The sequence below is a fragment of the Rhinopithecus roxellana genome, chromosome 6 (assembly GCF_007565055.1).
Source record: "Rhinopithecus roxellana isolate Shanxi Qingling chromosome 6, ASM756505v1, whole genome shotgun sequence".
NCBI lineage: Eukaryota > Metazoa > Chordata > Mammalia > Primates > Cercopithecidae > Rhinopithecus > Rhinopithecus roxellana.
This window is the reverse complement of record NC_044554.1, coordinates 97514659-97535505: the sequence shown is the minus strand read 5'-3', so window position 1 is coordinate 97535505 and position 20847 is coordinate 97514659. Positions and strand designations below refer to the sequence as shown.

At 55.1% G+C, this 20847-nt stretch overlaps 1 protein-coding gene across 4 annotated transcripts in view; it reads right to left on the bottom strand.

Annotated features, from left to right (window-relative positions):
- Window positions 1–20847, bottom strand: part of MLXIPL (MLX interacting protein like) — a 32608-nt gene that overhangs the window by 3501 nt on the left and 8260 nt on the right. For all 4 annotated transcript variants that reach the window (XM_030933395.1, XM_030933393.1, XM_030933394.1 and 1 more), the window contains exons 2-9: window positions 20369–20475; window positions 11415–11497; window positions 11157–11246; window positions 10803–10847; window positions 9759–9960; window positions 9536–9616; window positions 3039–3208; window positions 191–722 (exon numbers count right to left, since the gene is read on the bottom strand). In XM_030933395.1, coding sequence (XP_030789255.1) covers window positions 191–722; window positions 3039–3208; window positions 9536–9616; window positions 9759–9960; window positions 10803–10847; window positions 11157–11246; window positions 11415–11497; window positions 20369–20475 — 1310 coding nt within the window. The remainder of the gene's footprint in view (window positions 1–190; window positions 723–3038; window positions 3209–9535; window positions 9617–9758; window positions 9961–10802; window positions 10848–11156; window positions 11247–11414; window positions 11498–20368; window positions 20476–20847) is intronic.

The window sequence follows — 20847 nt, the reverse complement described above, 5'->3', positions numbered from 1 at the left end:
CATCCTGCCCCTCCCGAGTCCACACCCCTTTTAGATACGGGGCCCATGTCCCTCATTCCTCACCACTCTGTCCCTTGAACTGGACCTCCCCTTCACCCTCATCTTCTGCTCCCATAACCCCCTGTCCTCCCCACCTCCTGGCCTCCCTCTCCAGGCTTTCCTCTCCCCATTGCTGGCCCTCCCGTCTCACCTGCTGTGAGTAGCTGTGTGAGGCAGGGGTTGTTGCTCCCTGCAGTGGTGGGGGGACTGGCAGTGGCAGGGGCTAAGGTAGGGGGACTGGCTTTCTGTCCCCTAGGGGATGGGGCGGGGGGCTTGCCTCTGGGCATGGAGAAGCAAGGCCCAAAGGCAGGCTCTGAATACCCTGAGGGTAGAAGCTCTATGGGGAAGGGGGTGGGGGCTGGGCTAGGGACAGACTGCGGGGTGGGTGGGAAGGCTGTAGGAGCAGGCAGCGGAGACACTCCTGGGGCAGGAGGGACAGTGGGGAAGGGAAACCTGGGAGAGAAGAGAGGCTCTTCCTGCAGCAAAGCAGTGTGTGGTGCCATGGGAGGGAAGGGAGGTGGGGGGCAGGGCTCCAAGCCTGGCACCTTGGCAGGGGGAGGGTAATGCAGCAGAGGTGGGGGTACAGAAGGGGGTGGGAGCCGAGGCTTGGGGTCTTCAGGAAGGAGGAAATCAGAGCTCAGGAAGGCGCTGGAGTCCAAAGGACCAGGGCAGCTGTTCCGAGCCTGGTTGGGGGGACAGACAGACACTCAGAGAGCAGGGAAGAGAGCTGCCCCTGACAGCCATCTGGGCTTCCCCTGCCCTGCCCTGCCCTGGCTGAGTGCTGGGCTGTGCCCTGGGGAGAGATAGGAGAAATGAGCCCTGCCTTCCAGCACACACAGGTGTATGTACAAACACACAGAGCAGGGAAATTATAATGAGAGGAGGGAGTAGGGTACATTTATGCAAAAAGCAGGAAGAGTGGAGCATCAATCTTCCTGCCCATCCATTTGTCTCCCAAGTAACTTATCCATCCATCCACGAACTTGTCCACCAATCCATCCACCAACCAACCCACCCATCCAATCATCATCCATCCATCCACTAACTTGCCCACTGATCCATCCATCAACCAACCCATCCATCCATTCATCATCCATCCATCCACAAACTTGTCCATCAATCCATCCACCAACCAACCCACCCATCCCTTCATCATCCATCCATCCATCCACTAACTTGTCCACCAATCCATCCACCAACCAACCCACCCATCCAATCATCATCCATCCATCCATCCACTAACTTGTCCACCAATCCGTCCACTAACCAACCCACCCATCCAATCATCATCCATCCATCCACTAACTTGCCCACCGATCCATCTACTAACCAACCCACCCATCTATTCAATTGTCCATCTACTAATTCATCCATCTTCCAAACATGCACCTACTTATTTAACAATCTATGAAGTAGCTCATCTACCACTCTCTCCACCAGCCCACCAGATATTAAGGCATTAATGAATCCATCCAACCATCTATACTTCCTTCATTCATCCACCAACCCATCCATAATCCATCCATCCATCCATCCATTCATTCATCCATCCATCCACCATCTATACATTTACCAGTCACTTAACCACCCATCAGCCCATTCACTGACCCATTAAACTACTCATCTATGTATCCATCCACCAGCCCATCCATCCAACCAACCACTCACCCACCCATATATCCACCAACCCATGTGTGCCTCCACTGCTGTATAAGATGCCTCTGTCCATTCACCAAAACACCCATTCATCTGCTCACTGGCTCATTCATTCAGTCACTGACTCACTCATTGGACAACCATTCACTGAGTGCTATTATGTGCCTGAGGCACATTAGGTATAGAGAATGCAGTGGTGAGCAAAACACAGCCCTTCTAGTAAGGAGCTCACTTTCTGGTGGAGGAGAGACACTCCTCAACAACCAACTAGAATTAGCACACACAGTCTGATGATGGAGGGAAAAGGCCTATAACAGAGCAGCAGGAAGCAACATCTGAATTGCACCTGGGGACTGGGCACGGTGACTCACACCTGTAATCCCAGCACTTTGGGAAGCCAAGGTGGGCAGACTCCTGAAGTCAGAAGTTCAAGACCAACCTGGCCAACATGGTGAAACCCCATCTCTACTAAAAACACAAAAATAACCTGGAAATCTCTCTCTCTCTTTTTTTTTTTTTTTGAGAAGGAGTCTCGCTCTGTTGCCCAGGCTGGAGTGCAGTGGCACAATCTCGGCTCACTGCAAGCTCCACCTCCTGGGTTCACGCCATTCTCCTGCCTCAGCTGGGACTACAGGCGCCCGCCAGCATGCCCAGCTAATTTTTTTTTTTTTTTGTATTTTTAGTAGAGACGTGGTTTCACCATGTTAGTCAGGATGGTCTCAATCTCCTGACCTCGTGATCCGCCCGCCTTGGCCTCCCAAAGTGCTGGGATTACAGGCGTGAACCACCGCACCTGGCCCGGAAATCTCTTGAACACAGGAGGTGGAGGTTGCAGTGAGCCAAGATCGTGCCACTGCACTCAAGCCTAGGCGACAGAGTGAGACTCCATCTCAAAAAAAAAAAAAAATTGCACTCAGGAATTCATGAACCAAAATGGTAGATTCACAGTTTCCTAAACATCCATGCTCAGGTTTCTGCCTCGAAGCTTTTGTTCCTGCTGCTCTCCCATCTGGCTTGACCTCGGCCAGTCCCTTCTGTCCAAAGTTGACCTATTCTCTGAGGCCCAGGAACTCCCCTTCTCCAGGAAGACTTCCACAAGCAACTGGCCCTTGGTGGAGCCCACTCCATGGTCTCCACGCCCTTAGCTTTCTCCTACAACCATTTTGTCCAGTTCTGCTTCATGGGGTCCCTCCCAGAGGGCAGAGATGGGGTCTTTCTTCCCCTCCAATCTCCAAGCAGCAAACCGGGCACTCAGGGAGTGTCTGATACCTCCTGGACATGAACAGGGCAGGACCAGCTCTCAAGTGTGCTACATAGGGTTGGACGGGATGGGGTGAGCTCACCTGCAGACGGCTGGGTTCAGAGAGGTGGGTCATGGCCGAGGAATCCGGGGGCACGTCTGGGTCCAGGGTCCCACTGCTGAAGAGGGAGTCAACCACGGGACTGAAGCTGGGGGGCTCTGGGAAGTTTGAAGGCATGGGCGGCTGTGGGGGGCGGGAGTTGGTAAAGAAATCTGTAATTCAGACACACAGGGCAACAGCAATTAGGGCCAGGGCTATGGCTGCGAAACAGCCGGGAGGAGAGTAGCCTGTCCCCAGCCTTGGTGGGTAGGGGTGTGGGGGCTGGCGGGTGGGGGGTGGGGGTCCCTTCCACAGGAGACTTGTGAAACTGGGAGGGTTTCTGTCTCGATCAGGAGAAGCAGCAACCGTCTTGGGTGGAATGAGCCTGGGTGGGAGACAGCAGGGGACTGTCGGTGTGAATGGGGACCCCAGGAAGCAGCCCCCTCCCCTCCCCAGCCCCAGGCTTAGCTCAGGAAGTCCCCCTCCACACCCCCTGGTGGCTCCCCTTCCCTGATCTGCTGGAGGTACAGAAAGGGGGTGCCCAGAGAGAGTGCCAGGGTGGGAAAGGGGTGCGGTGCAAGGGGAGGAGGCCTGGGATGGGAGGGGCCCCAGGGTGGCAGAAGTTCAAGAGGGTGAGTTGGAGATGAGAGGGAACACGAAGTCATTGGTTCTGGGACGAGCTTGGTTTGTTGGAAGGTCAGCAGGTGGAGCCTAGGAGTGGGGTGAAGAGTGTAATGCGGCAGGAGGGGCTAAGGCTGGGCTCTGAGTAGGGTGGGAGGGAGAGGAGCCTAAGGCTGGGCTCTGAGTGGGGTGGGGGCAAGAGGGGCCTAAGGCTGGCCTCCGAGTGGGGTGTGGGGGGAGGAGAGGGGCCTAAGGGTGGGCTCTAAGTGAGGTGTGAGCAAGAGGGAGATAAGGGTGGGATCTGAGTGGTGTGGGGGTGAGGGGGGGCCTAAGGCTGGGGTCAGAGTGGGGTGGGGGCAAGAGGGGCTAAGGGTGGGCTCTGAGTGGGGTGGGGGTGAAGGGGGGCCTAAGGCTGGTCTCCGAGTGGGGTGGGGGCGGTGGGGGGCTAAGGGTGTGCTGCGAGTCGGGTGGGGGCCAGGGGGGCCTAAGGGTGGGCTCCAAGTGGGGTTGGGGCGAGGGGTCTGGGAAGCCTGCGAGAGCTGGGGGAGGCAGCAGCGGATTGTTTGGGGTGCGGGTTGTGTAAGTCCTGGGCTATTCTGGTTTTGGGAAGCAGCTGGCCACGGCCTGACCACATCCCGGGCCTGGACGCCGCCCGCCCACCCGCTCCCTTCCGGGCACCTTTCTCTGACCCTGACCAGCCTGTGATCTGTGCCAGCTCCCGAGGCCTCCTAGTCTGGGCAGATCTGACCCCACTGGGACAGCTCCCCACAGGCCTGGGTGGGCCCCAGCTCCCCGCTTTTTCCCTCCAACCCCCTGCCAGGAGAGCTGCTCAAGTTTGCCTCCCAGGAGCCACCTCCAAGGAGACCAGGAGTCAGTTAGATAATGTCACCTCAAACCCAGAACCCACCTGGGGGATCGTGTGTGTGTGTGTGTGTGTGTGTGTGTGTGTGTGTGTTTGTGTCTTCACCCCCAACCCCATCCCCCAGAGACAGGGTCGTGCTATGTTGCCAGGGCTGGTCTCAAACTCCTGGCCTCAAGCCATCCTCCTGCCTCAGCCTCCTAAAGTGCTGGGATTATAATGAGCCTGTGTGGGAGATGGCAGGGGACTGTGGGTGTGAACAGGGACCCCAGGAAGCAGCCCCTCCCCGCGCAGCACCAGGCTTAACTCAGGAACCCCCCTCCCCAACCCCCGGTGGCTCCCATTCCCCGATCTGCTGGTGCAGAAAGGAGGTGCCCAGAGAGAGTGCCAGGGTGGGAAAGGGGTGCAGGGCGAGGGGAAGAGGTCAGCCACTGTGCCCTGCTGTCACCTAGGCTGGAGTGCAACAGCGCGATCTCAGCTCACTGCAACCTCCGCCTCCCGGGTTCAAACGATTCTCATGCCTCGCCTTCCTGAGTAGCAGGGATTATAGGCATGCCCCACCACGCCCAGCTAATTTTTGTATTTTTCAGCAAAAACAGGATTTTGCCATGTTGCCCAGACTGGTCTCAAACTCCTGAGCTCAAGCGATCCTCCCGCCTTGGCCTCCTAAAGTGCTGGGATGACAGGAGTGAGTCACCGCGCCCGGCCCTGTGTGTCATAAGTGGCTCTGCTTTGCAGGAGGGTGCAGGGCCTGTATGTTGCAGTGGCTGAACCCTCAAGTCTCAGCACGGGGTCTGCACGCAGCCTCTGTCTGCCCCCTGGGTGTCTGTCGCTCCGTCTGAGGCCATGTGAACCTGTCTTGCCGTGATAGCGTGCTGCATGTGCATCTGCTCGGTGCCTGTCTGCGCATCTAACCCCATGGTGAAACGGTGTCTTCGTGCTGTCCTGCTGCCTTTCTCGCTCTCTTTCTCTCTCTCTCTCTCTCATTCTTTTTTTTTTTTTTTTCTTTTTGATATAGAGTCCCGCTCTGTAGCCCAGGCTGGGGTGCAGTGGCGCGATCTCGGCTCACTGCAACCTCTGCCTCCCAGTTTCAAACGATTCTTCTTGCCTCAGCCTCCTGAGCAGCTGGGATTATAGGTGCCCCTGCTGCCTTTCTTTAAAAGGGGGACCGCGCTGGGTGCGGTGGCTCACACCTGTAATCCCAGCACTTTCGGAGGCTGAGGTGGACGGATCACCTGAGGTCAGGAGTTCGAGACCAGCCTGGCCAATGTGGTGAAACCCCGTTTTTACTAAAAAAAAAAAAAAGAAAAATACAAAAATTAGTCGGGCGTGGTGGTGGGCGCCTGTAGTCCCAGCTACTCTGGAGGCTGAGACAGGAGAATTGCTTGAACCCGGGAGGTGGAGGTTGCAGTGAGCCAAGATCATGCCACTGCACTCCAGCCTGGGCGACAGACCAAGACTCTGACTCAAAAAAAAGGGGGACCAGGTGGGAGATGGCGAGTGGTCACTGCTGCTCCCCCATCTCCCAGGTCCACAGGTCCTGTCACTAGGCCCCCAAGGCCCTGGCTCTAGAATCAGCCTCACGCTTTGCCTGGCCCCCGGCCGCTGAGGGCCTAGGGCTCCTCCCTGCCCACAGCTGTGGCCTCCTCCCTGGGGCCCGGGCAGGGTTCATGGCGCAGCAAGCCCCTCTCATCCCTGAGTCACCAGCCACCCCCTTACCATCGCTACCCAGGCCTGTCTCAAGAATCCACCCTGCCTTGAGAGAAGATTCTTCCCAGCCCAAGCTGCTCACCAGGGCCCAAGTCCCTCCCTAGCCTCTATCCCCTCCATGGACCTGACCTGCCATCCCCTCCCTGAGCTCCTCTGCCTCTGGCTGCCTCCCTGAGCCCCCCTCACCAAGCCTCCTGCCTCCATAGAGTTCTGGTCCCCTCCCTGGGTATCCAGCTGGGCCTCCCCAGTGGGAGGCTCTTGGGGGCAATGAGAGCTGCTGTCTGGGTGGTACCAGTGCGCTCTGCCCTCTGGGTACATAGGATGTTTGATATGTGAGGCCCACACTTGTTCCCCCACGCACCAGCAGCCACCCGGGTCTGCCAGAAATCGCCTCCTAGCCCCAGTCCCTGCTGGTCTTGCCCAGACCCCAGGTGGGGGTGGCTGGGCTCCTACCTGTGGCCGGGCGCTGTGTGCCCAGACAGGGCCGCTGCCCTCCCAGGCTGGCCTGCTCCCAGGGCACTGCCATGCACACTTCTGCCCCTGGGCAGCCCCCACCCCCGCCCAGGGCTGGAGCAGGGGTGGGGGTGGTTCCTCATTCCCTAGTCCCCGCCCCATAGGCCTCCACCTCTTGATTGACAGGCCCAGGATCCCGTCGAGGAAGGAATTAGGAGGTCACTAGGACTAAGCCTTTATCCCAGGGACCCTCTTGCTGTCCCCGGGGGCTTCAGTGAGATGGGCTGAGCCTGGATATTCTAACTGGCCTGCACATAGCTCCGAGGACCCCTAAATGTGTGGCTGTCGGGAATAACCTGCAAGACCTATGGGTGAGTGAGGAAGGCCACTTGGAAAGTCAGTTGTGAAAACAGAGACAATTGTCCACATGTGCTTCTACCGACAGGAGCATCTCTGGGAGGACACTGAGGAATCAGTAACTTGGTGGCCCTGGGGTCAGGAGAGGGAGACAGGGACACTCACGACTTACAAAAATTGTTTTAGGCCAGGTGTGGTGGCTCACACTCGTAATCCCAGCACTTTGGGAGGCTGAGATGGGAGGATCACTTGAGGTCAGGAGTTCAAGACCAGCCTGGCTAACATGGCAAAACCCCCTCGCTACTAAAAATACAAAAATTAGCTGGGCATGGTGGCGTGAGCCTGTAATCCCAGCTACTTGGGAGGCTGAGGCACGAGAATCACTTGAACCTGGGAGGCAGAGGTTGCAGTGAGCCAAGATGGAGCCATTACACTTCAGCCTGGGTGACAGAGTAAGACTCTGTCTCAAAAAAAAAAAAAAAGCTTTACAAGATATGATGCCTGGGATTTTCTTTAAAATAACACACTGGGCATGGTGGCGCACACCTGTAATCCCAGCACTTTGGGAGGCTGAGGTGGGAGGATCTCTTGAGCCCAGGAGTTCTAGACCAGCCTGGACAATACAGGGAGGCCTTGTCTCTTCAAAAAATAATAATAAAAAAAAATTAGCCAGGCATAGGGTTGCGTGCCTGTGGTCCCAGCTACTCAGGACGCTGAGGTGGGAGGATCACTTGAGGCTGGGAGGTTGAGGCTGCAGTGAACTGTGATTGTGCCACTGCACTCCAGCCTGGGCGACAGAGCGAGACTCCTTCTCAAAAAAAGAAAAAAGAAAAATAAAAGAAGAAGACTGGCCAAGAGTTGATAAGTCGATGACATCAGTGATGGTGACTTGGGAGTTTCTTTGCTGAACTACTTTCTCTACTAGTGTGTGCATGGTTGAAATGTCCTCTAGTAAATAGTTTTATTTTTTATTTTTATTTTTTATTGTTTTTTTGAGATGGAGTCTTGCTCTGTTGCCCAGACTGGAGTGTAGTGGCATGATCTTGGCTCACTGCAAGCTCCGCCTCCCAGGTTCACGCCATTCTCCTGCCTTAGCCTCCCTAGTAGCTGGTACTACAGGCGCCCGCCACCACACCCGGCTAATTTTTTTTTTTTTTTTTTTTTGAGACGGAGTCTTGCTCTGTCGCCCAGGCTGGAGTGCAGTGGCCGGATCTCGGCTCACTGCAAGCTCCGCCTCCCGGGTTCACGCCATTCTCCTGCCTCAGCCTCCCGAGCAGCTGGGATTACAGGTGTTCACTAGCATGCCTGGCTAATTTTTGTATTTTTAGTAGAGACGGGGCTTCACCATGTTGGCCAGGCTGGTCTCGATCTCCTGACCTCGTGATCCGCCCGTCTCGGCCTCCCAAAGTGCTGGGATTACAGGCTTGAGCCACCGTGCCCGGCCTAATTTTTTTTGTATTTTAGTAGAGACAGGGTTTCACCGTGTTAGCCAGGATGGTCTTGATCTCCTGACCTCGTGATCTGCCTGCCTCGGCCTCCCAAAGTGCTGGGATTATAGGTGTGAGCCACCGCACCCAGTCTTTTTTATCTTTATTTTTTTTGAGACAGTCTTGCTCTGTTGCCCAGGCTGGAGTGCTGTGGCGCAATCTCGGCTCACTGCAACCTCCGCCTCCCAGGTTCAAGCGATTCTCCTGCCTCGGCCTCCTGAGTAGCTGGGATCACAGGCGCCTGCCACCACGCCCAGCTAATTTTGCTATTTTTGGTAGAGACGGGGTTTCACCATGTTGGTCAGGTTGGTCTCAAACTCCTGACCTCAGGTGATCCGCCCGACTCAGCCTCCCAGAAGTGCTGGGATTACAGGTGTGAGCCACCACACCTGGCCTAGCAAATAACACAATGGATTAAAATGCATTGTGTGAAAAATAAATAGACCCAAATAACTCAAAGTTCTCTCCCCTGAGAGGGTCCCGGCATTCACTGCTTTCTTGGGAGCCCCTGGTTCCCTGGCCAGGTACTCTCTTGGGCCCTGCCCTCATTGGAGGCCACACCAGCTGTACAAAAGGAGACCAGGAAGACCCCTCAGAAACCACCCAGACCTTCCAGGCACAGTGGCTCATGCCTGTAATCCCAGCACTTTGGGAGGCCAAGGCAAGAGGATGGCTTGAGCTCTGGAGTTTGGGACCAGCCTGGGCAACACGGTGAAACCCCATCTCTACCAAAAATACAAAAAAAAAAAAAAAAAGTCGGGTGTGGTGGTGCACACCTGTAGTCCCAGCTACTTGGGAGGCTGAGGTGGGAGGAGCACTTGAGTCTGGGAGGCAGAGGTTGGCACCACTGCACTCCAACCTGGATGACAGAGTGAGACACCATCTCAAAAAAAAAAAAAAAAAAAGAAACCACCCAGACTATCTGCTCCCCCAGAGGGGCCTGGGATAGGCTCATCGGCCTTTCTCACACGGATCCTGCCTGTCCACCCCACCTGGGGAGGGGCTCGCCCCACCTGAGATGTCCATGAAGTCATCCACGCTTGGCTGCAGTGGCGTCAGGTCCGGCTGGATCATGTCAGCATTGCCAACGTAGGCTAGAGGCAGCAGTGGTGACATCAGCAGTAGCAGGCAGGGAGGAGTGGGGGTCTCCACCCCCATCCCCAGCCATCCCTCCCTTGGCCTCCTGGAATCTCACAGGCCTTCACCCCTCTCCCCTGCCCCTTCTCAGACCCTCACCATCCTCAGGCGGCAGCTGCAGGGGCGAAGGGCCAGACTGAGTCATGGTGAAGAGAGTGTCCGAGATGTCGGACAAAAAGCAATTGAGGTCCAGGAGCTGCCGCCCACCCGGCTCCTCCTCTGGGTCCCCCAGCAGCACAGGGACCACACTGGAGAAGAGCTGTTTGCACCATTGCTCCGGCGGCGGCCACCCGCCTTCCGCCTAGGGAGACAGAGCCGTCAGCAGCCGCTGAAGAGCTCCCACTGCCCCAACCTTCCATATCACCCCTCTCCAGGGTCAAGTGGTCAGCAGGACAGAGGGCCTGTCTGTGCACACCTCTGTCACCTTTCCCTAGTGGTCCTGGCTTGCTGCTTGAAGGGCCAGGATCACTCCATCGGCCTCTAAGAACTTCCCCTAGGAGACAGACCAGGATGCAGATACAGGGGTCCCCTTCCTGCCCTTTAGATTTTTTCCTGTCTGAGACCCCAGTTCTTTGGTCCCTCTGTTTTGTTTTTGTTTCTTTTCTTTTTCTTTTTTTTTTTTTTGAGACGGAGTCTCGCTCTGTTGCCCAGGCTGGAGTGAAGTGGCGTGATCTCAGCTCACTGCAACCTCCGCCTCCCAGGTTCAAGTGATTCTCCTGTCTCAGCCTCCCGAGTAGCTGAGACTGCAGGCATGCGCCACCATGCCCAGCTAATTTTTGTATTTTTAGTAGAGATGGGGTTTCACCATGTTGGCCAGGCTGGTCTCGAATTCCTGACCTCAGGTGATCCACCCGCCTCGGCCTCCCAAAGTGCTGGGATGACAGACATGAGCCACCAGGCCCGGCCTGGTCTGCCTGTTCTCTCATACCTCCCACCACTTGCTCAATGACCTGGGGTCTTCTCACCCCCGCAACCCCATCCCCCAAGAAGAAAAGAGCTCAACAAATGAACCACAGGACGGCAGTCACGTCCCACATCCCACCCTCACGCCCAGCCACACGCAGGCGGAAGCTTTCAACTCTCTGCCTCCTACTTGGGGGGGCGACGAGATGCGCTTCCCTGCTGGACTTACAGAGCACCCACCTGCTTAGGGGCCAGGAGGTCCTCTTCCCTGCTGGACTTACGGAGCTGCAGGGACACACAGAGTTGGACACCGGATCCCTTGCCCAGCCTCCATCACTTCCCCCCAAATGTCTCCCCAACTCACAAGCAGTGAGATCCCCCATTTCCTTTTAGGAGCTCCCCCGACCTCCGGGTAAGGAGGCTGTTAGGAGGCCCTGTGGCCACACGGTGGCGCTGTCGGCTCGGGACTGAATGGAGGGCCCGAGAGGCGCAAGCTGGGAGGTCAGGATCCCCTTTCCGGGGATCTTCCGAGGCGGGCAGTAACCGGCAGCCGCAGGGGAAAGCTCTGGGGCCTCCCTGGGCCCCGCCACTGACCCGCTTCTTGTAGTAGATGCGCCACTTGTGGTACTCCCGCATCACCACTTCGATGCGCCGCTTCCAGTAATTCCCCTCCAGGACCACGGCCTGGGGTAGGGGCCGGGGGAGGGGGATCAGTAGGGAGGAGAGCACCGCACAGCCATCTCCCACCCCTCACCCCATCCCTGTCTGCCCAGCGCAAGGCTACAGGAGGCAGGGGCTGGTCTTGTGGGTGGGCAGGTGAGCAGGTGGGCAGGCGGTCCAGAACCCAGCTACCTCCGGCTTCCGGTGCGCATCAGCCTCAGGCCCCTGCAGGGGGGTCACGAAGCCACACACGGGGCTCTTCCTCCGCTCCACATCTGAGAGAAGGGGGCCAGGTTAGGGGCACCCAGCTTCCTCATCCCCCACCTCATCCCAGGGAACTGGGACTCAAGTGACACCCTACGAAATCCTGCTTGGCCTTTGACGTTCAGATTAAGTGCCCATGGCCGGGCGCAGTGGCTCACGCCTGTAATCCCAGCACTTTGGGAGGCCGAGGCGGACGGATCACGAGGTCAGAAGATCGAGACCACCCTGGCTAACACGGTGAAACCTCGTCTCTACTAAAAATACAAAAAATTAGCCGGGCGTGGTGGCGGGCCCCTGTAGTCCCAGCTACTTGGGAGGCTGAGGCAGGAGAACGGCGTGAACCCAGGAGGCGGAGCTTGCAGTGAGCCGAGACTGCGCCACTGCACTCCAGTCTGGGCGACAGAGCGAGACTCCGTCCCACCCCCCTCAAAAAAAAAAAGACAAAAAAAAAACCAACAACAGATTAAGTGCCCATGCTGCCTCATCCAGGAAGTCTTCTCAGAGGATGCTGTAACCTAGATTTTTTTTTTTTTTTGAGATGGAGTTTCACTTTTGTTGCTCACGCTGGAGTGCAGTGGCGTGATCTCGGCTCACTGCAACCTCCGCCTCCCGGGTTCAAGTGATTCTCCTGCCTCAGCCTCCTGAGTAGCTGGGATTACAGGCACTCGCCACCAGGCCCAGCTAATTTTTGTATTTTTAGTAGAGAGGAGATTTCACCATGTTGGCCAGGCTGGTCTTGAACTGCTGACCTCAGGTGATCCACCTGCCTCAGCCTTCCAAAGTGCTGGGATTACAGGCTTGAACCACCGCACCTAGCCTGATCTTCCTCTACTAGGGGGCACTGTGAATCCAGTCTCCCACACCTTCTCTGGGTCCCTCTGGAGCCCCGTAGGTACACTGGCAAAGACTGCTGAATGGATTGTGGGACCATAGGCCGCAGGGAGTGAGCTGCCTCCAGAAAGTCCCAGTTAGGGCCGGGCGCGGGGGCTCACGCCTGTAATCCCAGCACTTTGGGAGGCCTAGGTGGGCGGATCACGAGGTCAGGAGATCAAGACCAGTCTGGCTAACATGGTGAAACCCCGTCTCTACTAAAAATACAAAAATTAGCCGGGCATGGTGGCACATGCCTATAGTCCCAGCTACTCAGGAGGCTGAGACAGGAGAATTGCTTGAACCCAAGGGGAGGTGGAGGTTGCAGTGAGATCACACCACTGCACTCCAGCCTGGTGACAGAGCAAGAATTCATCTCAAAAAAAAAAAAAGAAAGAAAGAAAGTCTTGGTTAGACCGGGAGGCCAGGGGCCTACAGCCCTGGGTCCTCTGCCTCAGGAGGCTTGGCACTACCCACTTTCATTGCAGAGAACCACCCTTGGTTCACTTCTGATCACCAACCTGCGTCCTCTTCCAGGCCTCCACCTCCCCTCCCAGTCTCCAATCCTGACCTCTCCCCCGGCTCTTGCCCTTGGCCCCAACACACATTCCAGGCTCTTTTTTGTTTTTGTTGTTTTTTCTGAAACAGGGTCTTGCTCTGTTGCCCAGGCCAGAGTGCAGTGGTGCAATCATAGCTCACTGAAGGCTTGACCTCCTGGGCTCAAGTGATCCTCCCGCCTCAGCCTCTGGCGTACACCACCATGTCTGGCTAATTTTTAAATTATCTGTAGAGACAGGGTCTCCCTGTGTTGCCCAGGCTGGTCTCGAACTCCTGAGCTCAAGGAATCCTCTTGCCTTGGCCTCCCAAGGTGTTGGGATTACAGGCGTAAGCCACTGTGCCTGGCCTCTTCTTTTTTATTATTATTTTTAATTTTTTGGTAGAGACAGGGTCACACTATATTGCCTGGACTGGCCTCGAATTCCTGAGCTCACCAGGCTTTTCTTTATCTCCTAGCTTCCCTGGCCACTTTTTTTTTTTCTTTTTTTTGAGATGACATTTTGCTCTTGTTGCCCAGGCTGGAGTACAATGCCACGATCTCAGCTCACTGCAACCTCCACCTCCTGGATTCAAGCGATTCTCCTGCCTCAGTCTCCCAAGTAGCTGGGATTACAGGCAGGCGTCACTACACCCGGCTAATTTTTGTATTTTCAATAGAGACATGGTTTCACCATATTGGTCAGGCTGGTCTCCAACTCCTGACCTCAAATGATCCCCCACCTCAGCCTCCCAAAGTGCTGGGATTACAGGTGTCAGCCACTGCACCAGGCCCTGTCCACTTTGTGTGTGTGTGTGTGTGCTTGAGACAAGGACTCAATCTGTCGCCCAGGCTGGAGTGCAGTGGCAGGGATTTTGGGTCACTTCAATCTCCACGTCCTGGGTGCCAGTGATCCTCCCACCTCAGCCTCCAGGGTAGCTGGGACTACAGGCATATGCCACTGCACCCTGCTAATTTATGAATTCTTTAAAAAATTCAACATGGTTTTACCATGTTGCCCAGGCTGTTCTCAAACTCCCGGGCTCAAGCGATCCGACTGCTTCAGCCTCCCAAATTGCTGGGATTGCAGGCGTGAGCCACCACGCCCAGCCCCTGACCACTTTTCACTGACTCCTTTGCAATGCCCACCCGGCAGCCTCTCTCACTCTGGCCCTTTCCTGCTCTAGCCTCATATCCAGCTGCCTGGAGACCCTCCCTAGGATGTCCCAAAACTTGCCACAAAAACCCCACTGACTCCCAGCATTCCAGGTCTGATTGTTATATTCCAGGTCTGATTGAGACAAAAAGTCTCAATCTCATAGGATCTGTGACATTTCTCCCACTGTCCCCTCCCCTCCATCCTCTCTCACTGTGTCACCCCTGGCCTGGTGTCATTTCTCACAGGGACCTGCCTGACTCCAGCTTTACACTCTAAGCTCATCTTCCAGTTGCAGCCAGGTCAATTATTTCTAAAGTGCAGTTCAGGTCTGGAACCCTCTATGGCTCCCTACTGCCTCTGGGACAAAGTCCACACTCCTTGGCTTGGCTTCCAAGCCCCTCCCCCTCCTCATGACTGGGCCACCACTTGCTTCTCCCAGCTCCTCGTTTCCTTTTTTTGAGACGGGGTCTCACTCTTGTCACCCAAGTTGGAGAGCAGTGGTACAGTGCTACGGCCTTGGCTCACTGCAGCCTCCACCTCCCAGGCTCAAGTGATCCTCCCACCTCAGCCTCCCGAGTAGCTGGGATTACAAGCATGTGCCACCATGCCCGGCTGGTTTTTTGTAGTTTTGGTAGAGACGGGGTTTCGCCATGTTGCCCAGGCTGCTCTTGAATTCCTGAGCTCAGGCGATCCACCTGCCTCAGCCTCCCAAAATGCTGGAATTACAGGCATGAGTCACCACACCCGGCCTCCCTGTCTCCTTTATACACCTCACTTTGAAGTCACATAGCCCACCTTTTTTTTTTTTGAAATGAAGTCTCACTCTGTCACCTAGGCTGCAGTGCAGTGGCCTGATCTTGGCTCACTGCAACCTTTGCCTTCTGGGTTCAAGCAATTCTCCTGCCTCAGCTCCCCTAGTAGTGGGGATTACAGGCATGCGCCACCACGCCCCACTAATTTTTGTATTTTTAGTAGAGATGGGGTTTCTCCATGTTGGCCAGGCTGGTCTCCAATTGCTGACCTCAAGTGATCTGCCCACCTCGGCCTCCTAAAGTGCTGGGATTACAGTCGTGAGCCACCACATCCAGTCCTTCTGGTCTTATTCTACAGGAAACCCCTCTTACCTTCCCTCCTCTGTCCACAATTCAGGATAGCGCCTCCTCCAGGAAGCCTTCCTGCCTCCCAAAGCCCACAGCGCTGCCCACCTCCCCTTCACCCTGGCTTGTCAGGTCTTTACATGCTCACCTTGCGACAGGGAGTAAAAGCAGCTCCTGCCTTTGGCACAGAGCTTGACATGCAGCTGGTCTACTTAGAGGCAACCTGAGACTTTCCCTGGCTGCTCTGACAAAGAGAACAGCTGCTGGCCCTTCCCGCCCCAGCCAACTTCCTCTGGGACAAACGAGGACACAGAGGAAGGGGGACCACTGGAACATGAAATTGACTAGGGCTTTTTAGCATCATTTACAAAGTTCTGTCCTAAAGAACGCTCTCCAGAATCTGCTGGGCGCGGTGGCTCACACCTGTAATCCCAGCACTTTGGGAGGCTGAGGTGGCTGTATCACTTGAATCCAGGAGTTCAAGACCAGCCTGGGCAACATAGTAAGACCCCATCTCTACTAAAAATACAGAAATTAGCCAGGCATGGTGGCGCATGCCTGTAATCCCAGCTACTTGGGAGGCTGAGGCATGAGAATGGCGTGAACCCGGGAGGCAGAGGTTGCAGTGAGCCAAGATCGCACCACTGCACCCCAGCCTGGGTGACAGAGCGAGATTGTCTCAAAAAAAAAAAAAAAGCATTCTCCAAAATGGACACTCATAGGATTGAAGGAGGGGTTTTGTCCTGGTTTCTGAGCCCAGCTTGGACAGAAAACAAAGGGATGGGTCCTTGGGTGCATAGACTCCCAGGGGGCTAGATAAGGAAGGAGGGTCTCAAAGTGTGTCTGCCCTTGGCTTTCCAGATGAGGAAATAAACACCAGCAAAGATGAAATTTGTCCTGGTACAATGTAGTGGCTCATGCCTGTAACCCCAACATTTTGGGCGGCTGAACTGAGAGAATTGCTTGAGGCCAGGAGTTTGAGACCAGCCTGAGCAACCTAGTGAGACCCTGCCCCTACAAAAAATTAAAAATAAAAAATAGCTGGGTGTGGGGGCGTATGCCTATAGTCCCAGCTACTAGGGAGGCTGAGGTGGGGGAATTGCTTGAGCCCAGGAATTGGAGGCCGCAGTGAGCCATGTTGGCTTCACTGCACTCCAGCTTGGGTGAAAAAGCGAGACCCCGTCTCAAAAAATAAAATTAAGGCCGGGCGCGGTGGCTCAAGCCTGTAATCCCAGCACTTTGGGAGGCCAAGACGGGCGGATCACGAGGTCAGGAGATCGAGACCATCCTGGCTAACACGGTGAAACCCCGTCTCTACTAAAAAATACAAAAAACTAGCCGGGTGAGGTGGCGGGCGCCTGTAGTCCCAGCTACTCAGGAGGCTGAGGCAGAAGAATGGCGTAAACCCGGGAGGCGGAGCTTGCAGTGAGCTGAGATCCGGCCACTGTGCTCCAGCCTGGGCGACAGAGCGAGACTCCGTCTCAAAATAAATAAATGAATAAATGAATAAATAAATAAGTAAATAAATAAATAAAATTTTGAAAGTTTGTTAGGCCAGGCGTGGTGGCTCACGCCTGTAATCCCAGCAGTTTGGGAGGCCAAGGTGGGCAGGTCACCTGAGGTTGGGAGCTCGAGACCAGCCTGACCAACATGGAGAAACCCTGTCTCTACTGAAAATACAAAAAATTAGCCAGGCGTGGTGGCATGCACCTGTAGTCCTAGCTACTCAGGAGGCTGAGGCAGGAGAATCGCTTGAACCCGGGAGGCGGAGGTTGCAGTGAGCCGAGATCGCGCCCCTGCACTCCAGCCTGGGCAACAGAGTGAGACTCCGTCTCAAAAAAAAAAGAAAAGAAAAAAAAAGTTTGTCCAGGGCTCCCAGAGAGTCAGGGCTGAGTGGTTCTCCCCTCCCCAGCCCAGCGATCCCATGCTCTGGACTGTTTCTCATGGAAAGGCTGTGCCTTCCTGGGGGCTGGGGCAGGCTTTGTTTAACGCTGAGAAGTTCATCCCTTCATTCAGCCGCCTAACCTTTTGCACCTATGCTGGGACAGATACTGGGACAGGACACATGGATGGATCAGGCAGGATGCCCATAGCTTAGTGGGAGAGATAAGGAAAGTAAACAAACAGCACCAGACAATGTAAAGTGGAAAGTCCTTCTTGCCCCAAGAGCGGTGCAAAGTGCTGGGGAGCTCCCAGGAAACCAAGACGATTTCAGAGTGTGGGAGAATGACTGTTGGATCACGAAAGGAAGGATCTTAGAGGCTAGGAGCCTGCAGGGGGTGGCAGGGCCCTTCTTGCTTGAGCCCTAAGGCGAGACATTAGGGGCATCAAGCCAAGCAGCCCCTCTCCTCCCCGCTCCCATGAAGCCCACCTTCAAACCTTTGGCGTTTAGGGAGGAGGAGGGGTCTTGACATTTGTTGTATGTGTGTCACGTGCTGCTATGACTATGACAGTGAGATACGGATGATCTCACTGAAAACTCAGTGAACCTCAGAAATAGGACCTATTAGCCAGGTGCAGTGGCTTGTGCCTGTAATCCCAGCACTTTGGGAGGCCAAGGTGGGCAGATCACTTGCGGCCAGGAATTCAAGACCAGCCTGGGCAACATGGCGAAACCCCGTTTCTACTAAAAATACAAAAATTAGCCAGGCATGGTGGTAGGCGCCCGTAGTCCCAGCTACTTGGGAGGCTGAGGCACAATCATTGCTGGCACTGGGAGGTGAAGGTTGCAGTGAGCTGAGATCGTGCCATTGCACTCCAGCATGGGTGACAGAGCAAGACTGTTTCCAAAAAAGAAAACCAAGAAAAAACAAACAGGACCTGTCATCCCCATCTTCACAAGCTTCGCAAGCTTACCGTAACTCTGGGAGGCCGGAGACTCTCCCAAGCCCACACAGTTAGGGGGTGCTAGGGCTTGACTGAAACCTCATTCTGTCTGATTCCGAACCTAAGGTCCTTCCAGCAACTTGTACGATAGCTGGAGACTGGTGTGTCTGGGTGAGGACCCCAGGTGACATCGTGCCTCAACTGTCATCAGAAATTTCTTCTGTAGGCTGGGTGTGGTGGCTCACGCCTATAATCCCAGCACTTTGGGAGGCTGAGGCGGGCAGATCACCTGAGGTCAGGAGTTCGAGACCAGCCTGGCCAACATGATGAAACCCTGTCTCTCCACTAAAAATACAAAATTTGGCAGGCGCCTGTAATCCCAGCTACTTGGTGCCCACAGCTTAGCGGGACAGATAAGGGAAGTAAACAAACAACATGAAACAATACAAATTGGAAAGTCCTTCTTGCCCCAGGAGTGGTGCAGGAGGCTGAGGCAGGAGAATCTTTTAAACCCGGGAGATGGAGGTTGCGGTGAGCCAAGATCACGCCACTGCACTCCAGCATGGGCGACATGAACGAAACTTCATATTAAAAAACAAAACAAAACACTCCCCCCCACACAATTTGGAGTCGGGGAACTATGGACTTCCAGCCAGCTGCAGCTCTGCTTCTTTTACGCTCTGTGAACCTGAATACGTCACTTGCCTTCTGAGCCTCAGTTGCTCATCCATAAAATGGTGGTAATAAAACCTATCTCCCAGGGTTGCTAGGAAGCCTTAAATAAGGTGATTTACAAAAGTGCCTGGCATGTAGGTAAATGGAAACCAGAAAACACGTCCTCTCCCTGCTTGGATGAAATCCAGTGGGGCGAGGACAGAGAATACTGCGTGTGGTCTCTCCGGGGCTTTGCATTCCCAGCTTAGTGCAGCCTTTGATCCTGCAGCAGAACCTGAGCTGGATACGGTCCCAACACAGGGCTGATGGATCCAAGTCCTCTCTGCCTCTGCTGCCCTGCCATGGGGAGTGGGGTGTTCCCAAATGAATGTGACCTCCTCAAGGGTATATCATGTATTGGACACCAGCTTAGCGGCAACACCCTTGAATACCTGTTGTCTCCATACCAACCACGAAAGGAAAGGTAGGACTATTGGCCTCGTTTTTTTTTTTTTTTAGATGGAGTCTCGCTCTGTCGTCCAGGCTAGAGTGCAGTGGCGTGATCTCCGCTCACTGCAATCTTCACCTCCCGGGTTCACGCCATTCTCCTGCCTCAGCCTCCCGAGTAGCTGGGACTACAGGTGCCCGCCACCACACTCGGCTAATTTTTTTGTATTTTTAGTAGACACGGGGTTTCACCGTGTTAGCCAGGATGGTCTCAATCTCCTGACCTCGTGATCTGCCCAAGTGCTGGGATTATAGGCGTGAGCCACCGTGGCTTCGTTTTTATAGATAAGGAAGCAGGTTCAGAGAGGGTAGGCAACTAGCCTGAAGTCACACAGCCAGCCAGGGGCAGAGATGGGGTGGAGGAACTAGCTCTGGGCAACTCCAAGTCCAGAGTTCCTTCCACTAGATGGCATGGCCTCTCTGGATCCCCTCTGCCCAATTCTCCATGGTGGGCAACTACTGGATATTCAGGAAGAACTTCAATGAAAGGCTGATGGAGACCCATGCGGGATCCTCAGTTTCTCCATTTACAAAGTGATGCAGTTGGCCCCACTAGTGTCTAATGGCCCTTTTCAACCTGGCATTTAAGGCACCTGACTATGCTAATGGGATGCAAAATGGGCTTTAAACTGTACCCCAAATCTCAGCCTACCCTAGTGCTACTGAGGGGTGACCTCTGCTGTGCCCAGCTTCACAGTGGAAACCACCCTTTGGGACACATTTTCCGAGACCCCCTGGAGGTCAGGAGCTGTTCAGGAGTCCTGGTGCTGGGGGCCTGGTCTCCCCCTAAAAGGCTGTCAGGGTTGGGCATGGTGGCTCATGCCTGTAATCCCAGCACTTTGGGAGACCAAGGTGGGCAGATCACTTGAGGTCAGGAGTTCGAGAGCAGCCTGGCCAACATGGTGAAACCCTGTCTCTACGAAAAATACAAAAATTAGCTGGGCATGGTGGTGGGTGCCTGCAGTCCAAGCTACTTGGGAGACTGAGGCAGGAGAATGGCTTGAACCCAGGAGGCGGAAGTTGCAGTGAGCCAAGATGGCACCACTGCACTCTAACTTGGGCAACAGAGCAAGACTATGTCTCAAAAAAAAAAAAAAAACGTTGGCAGAACTCTGCTAGTGCTGGCCTTGAGGGCCCTGGGGGTTTTCCTGGGCAGTCACCATGTAGAACCCTCTGGCAGGAGGGTTGCAGGGGCGGTCCCTCCCGGCGGGGGAGGCTGGTGGTGCCCACTCACACTGGATATACCAGGCCCTCCAGATGGCGTTGTTCAGGCGGATCTTGTCTCTGCAGAGCAGCTTGAGGCCTTTGAAATTCTTCCACTTGGGAGACACCAGCTTGCCACTGTCAAAGGGGAGAGGAGTGAGGTTAGGGAGACCCGGTGCTGCCACAGAGGCTGGTCCCCATATTCCCCATGCACTTGGCATCCATCTACGGTTGGCATTCGAGGGGACCCTCCAAATCTGGCCCCCCAACCCAACCTGCCTGAAATTCCTACCTGGAGAGTCAGACCTTCAAAATCCCCTTCCAGACTCCCACTGTGGCCCCTGTGTTCCCTGGGGAAACCTGTTTGTCAATCTACTACAGAACAAAAGCCACACTGAAACCTGTGGATCAGCTCGGCCCTGGGAACAGCGATGTCCAGTGGCCTCACAGGTGTATCTTGGAGGCTGCCTGGGGACAGTGCTCAAGCCCATTTCTTACTGAAGAGAATAA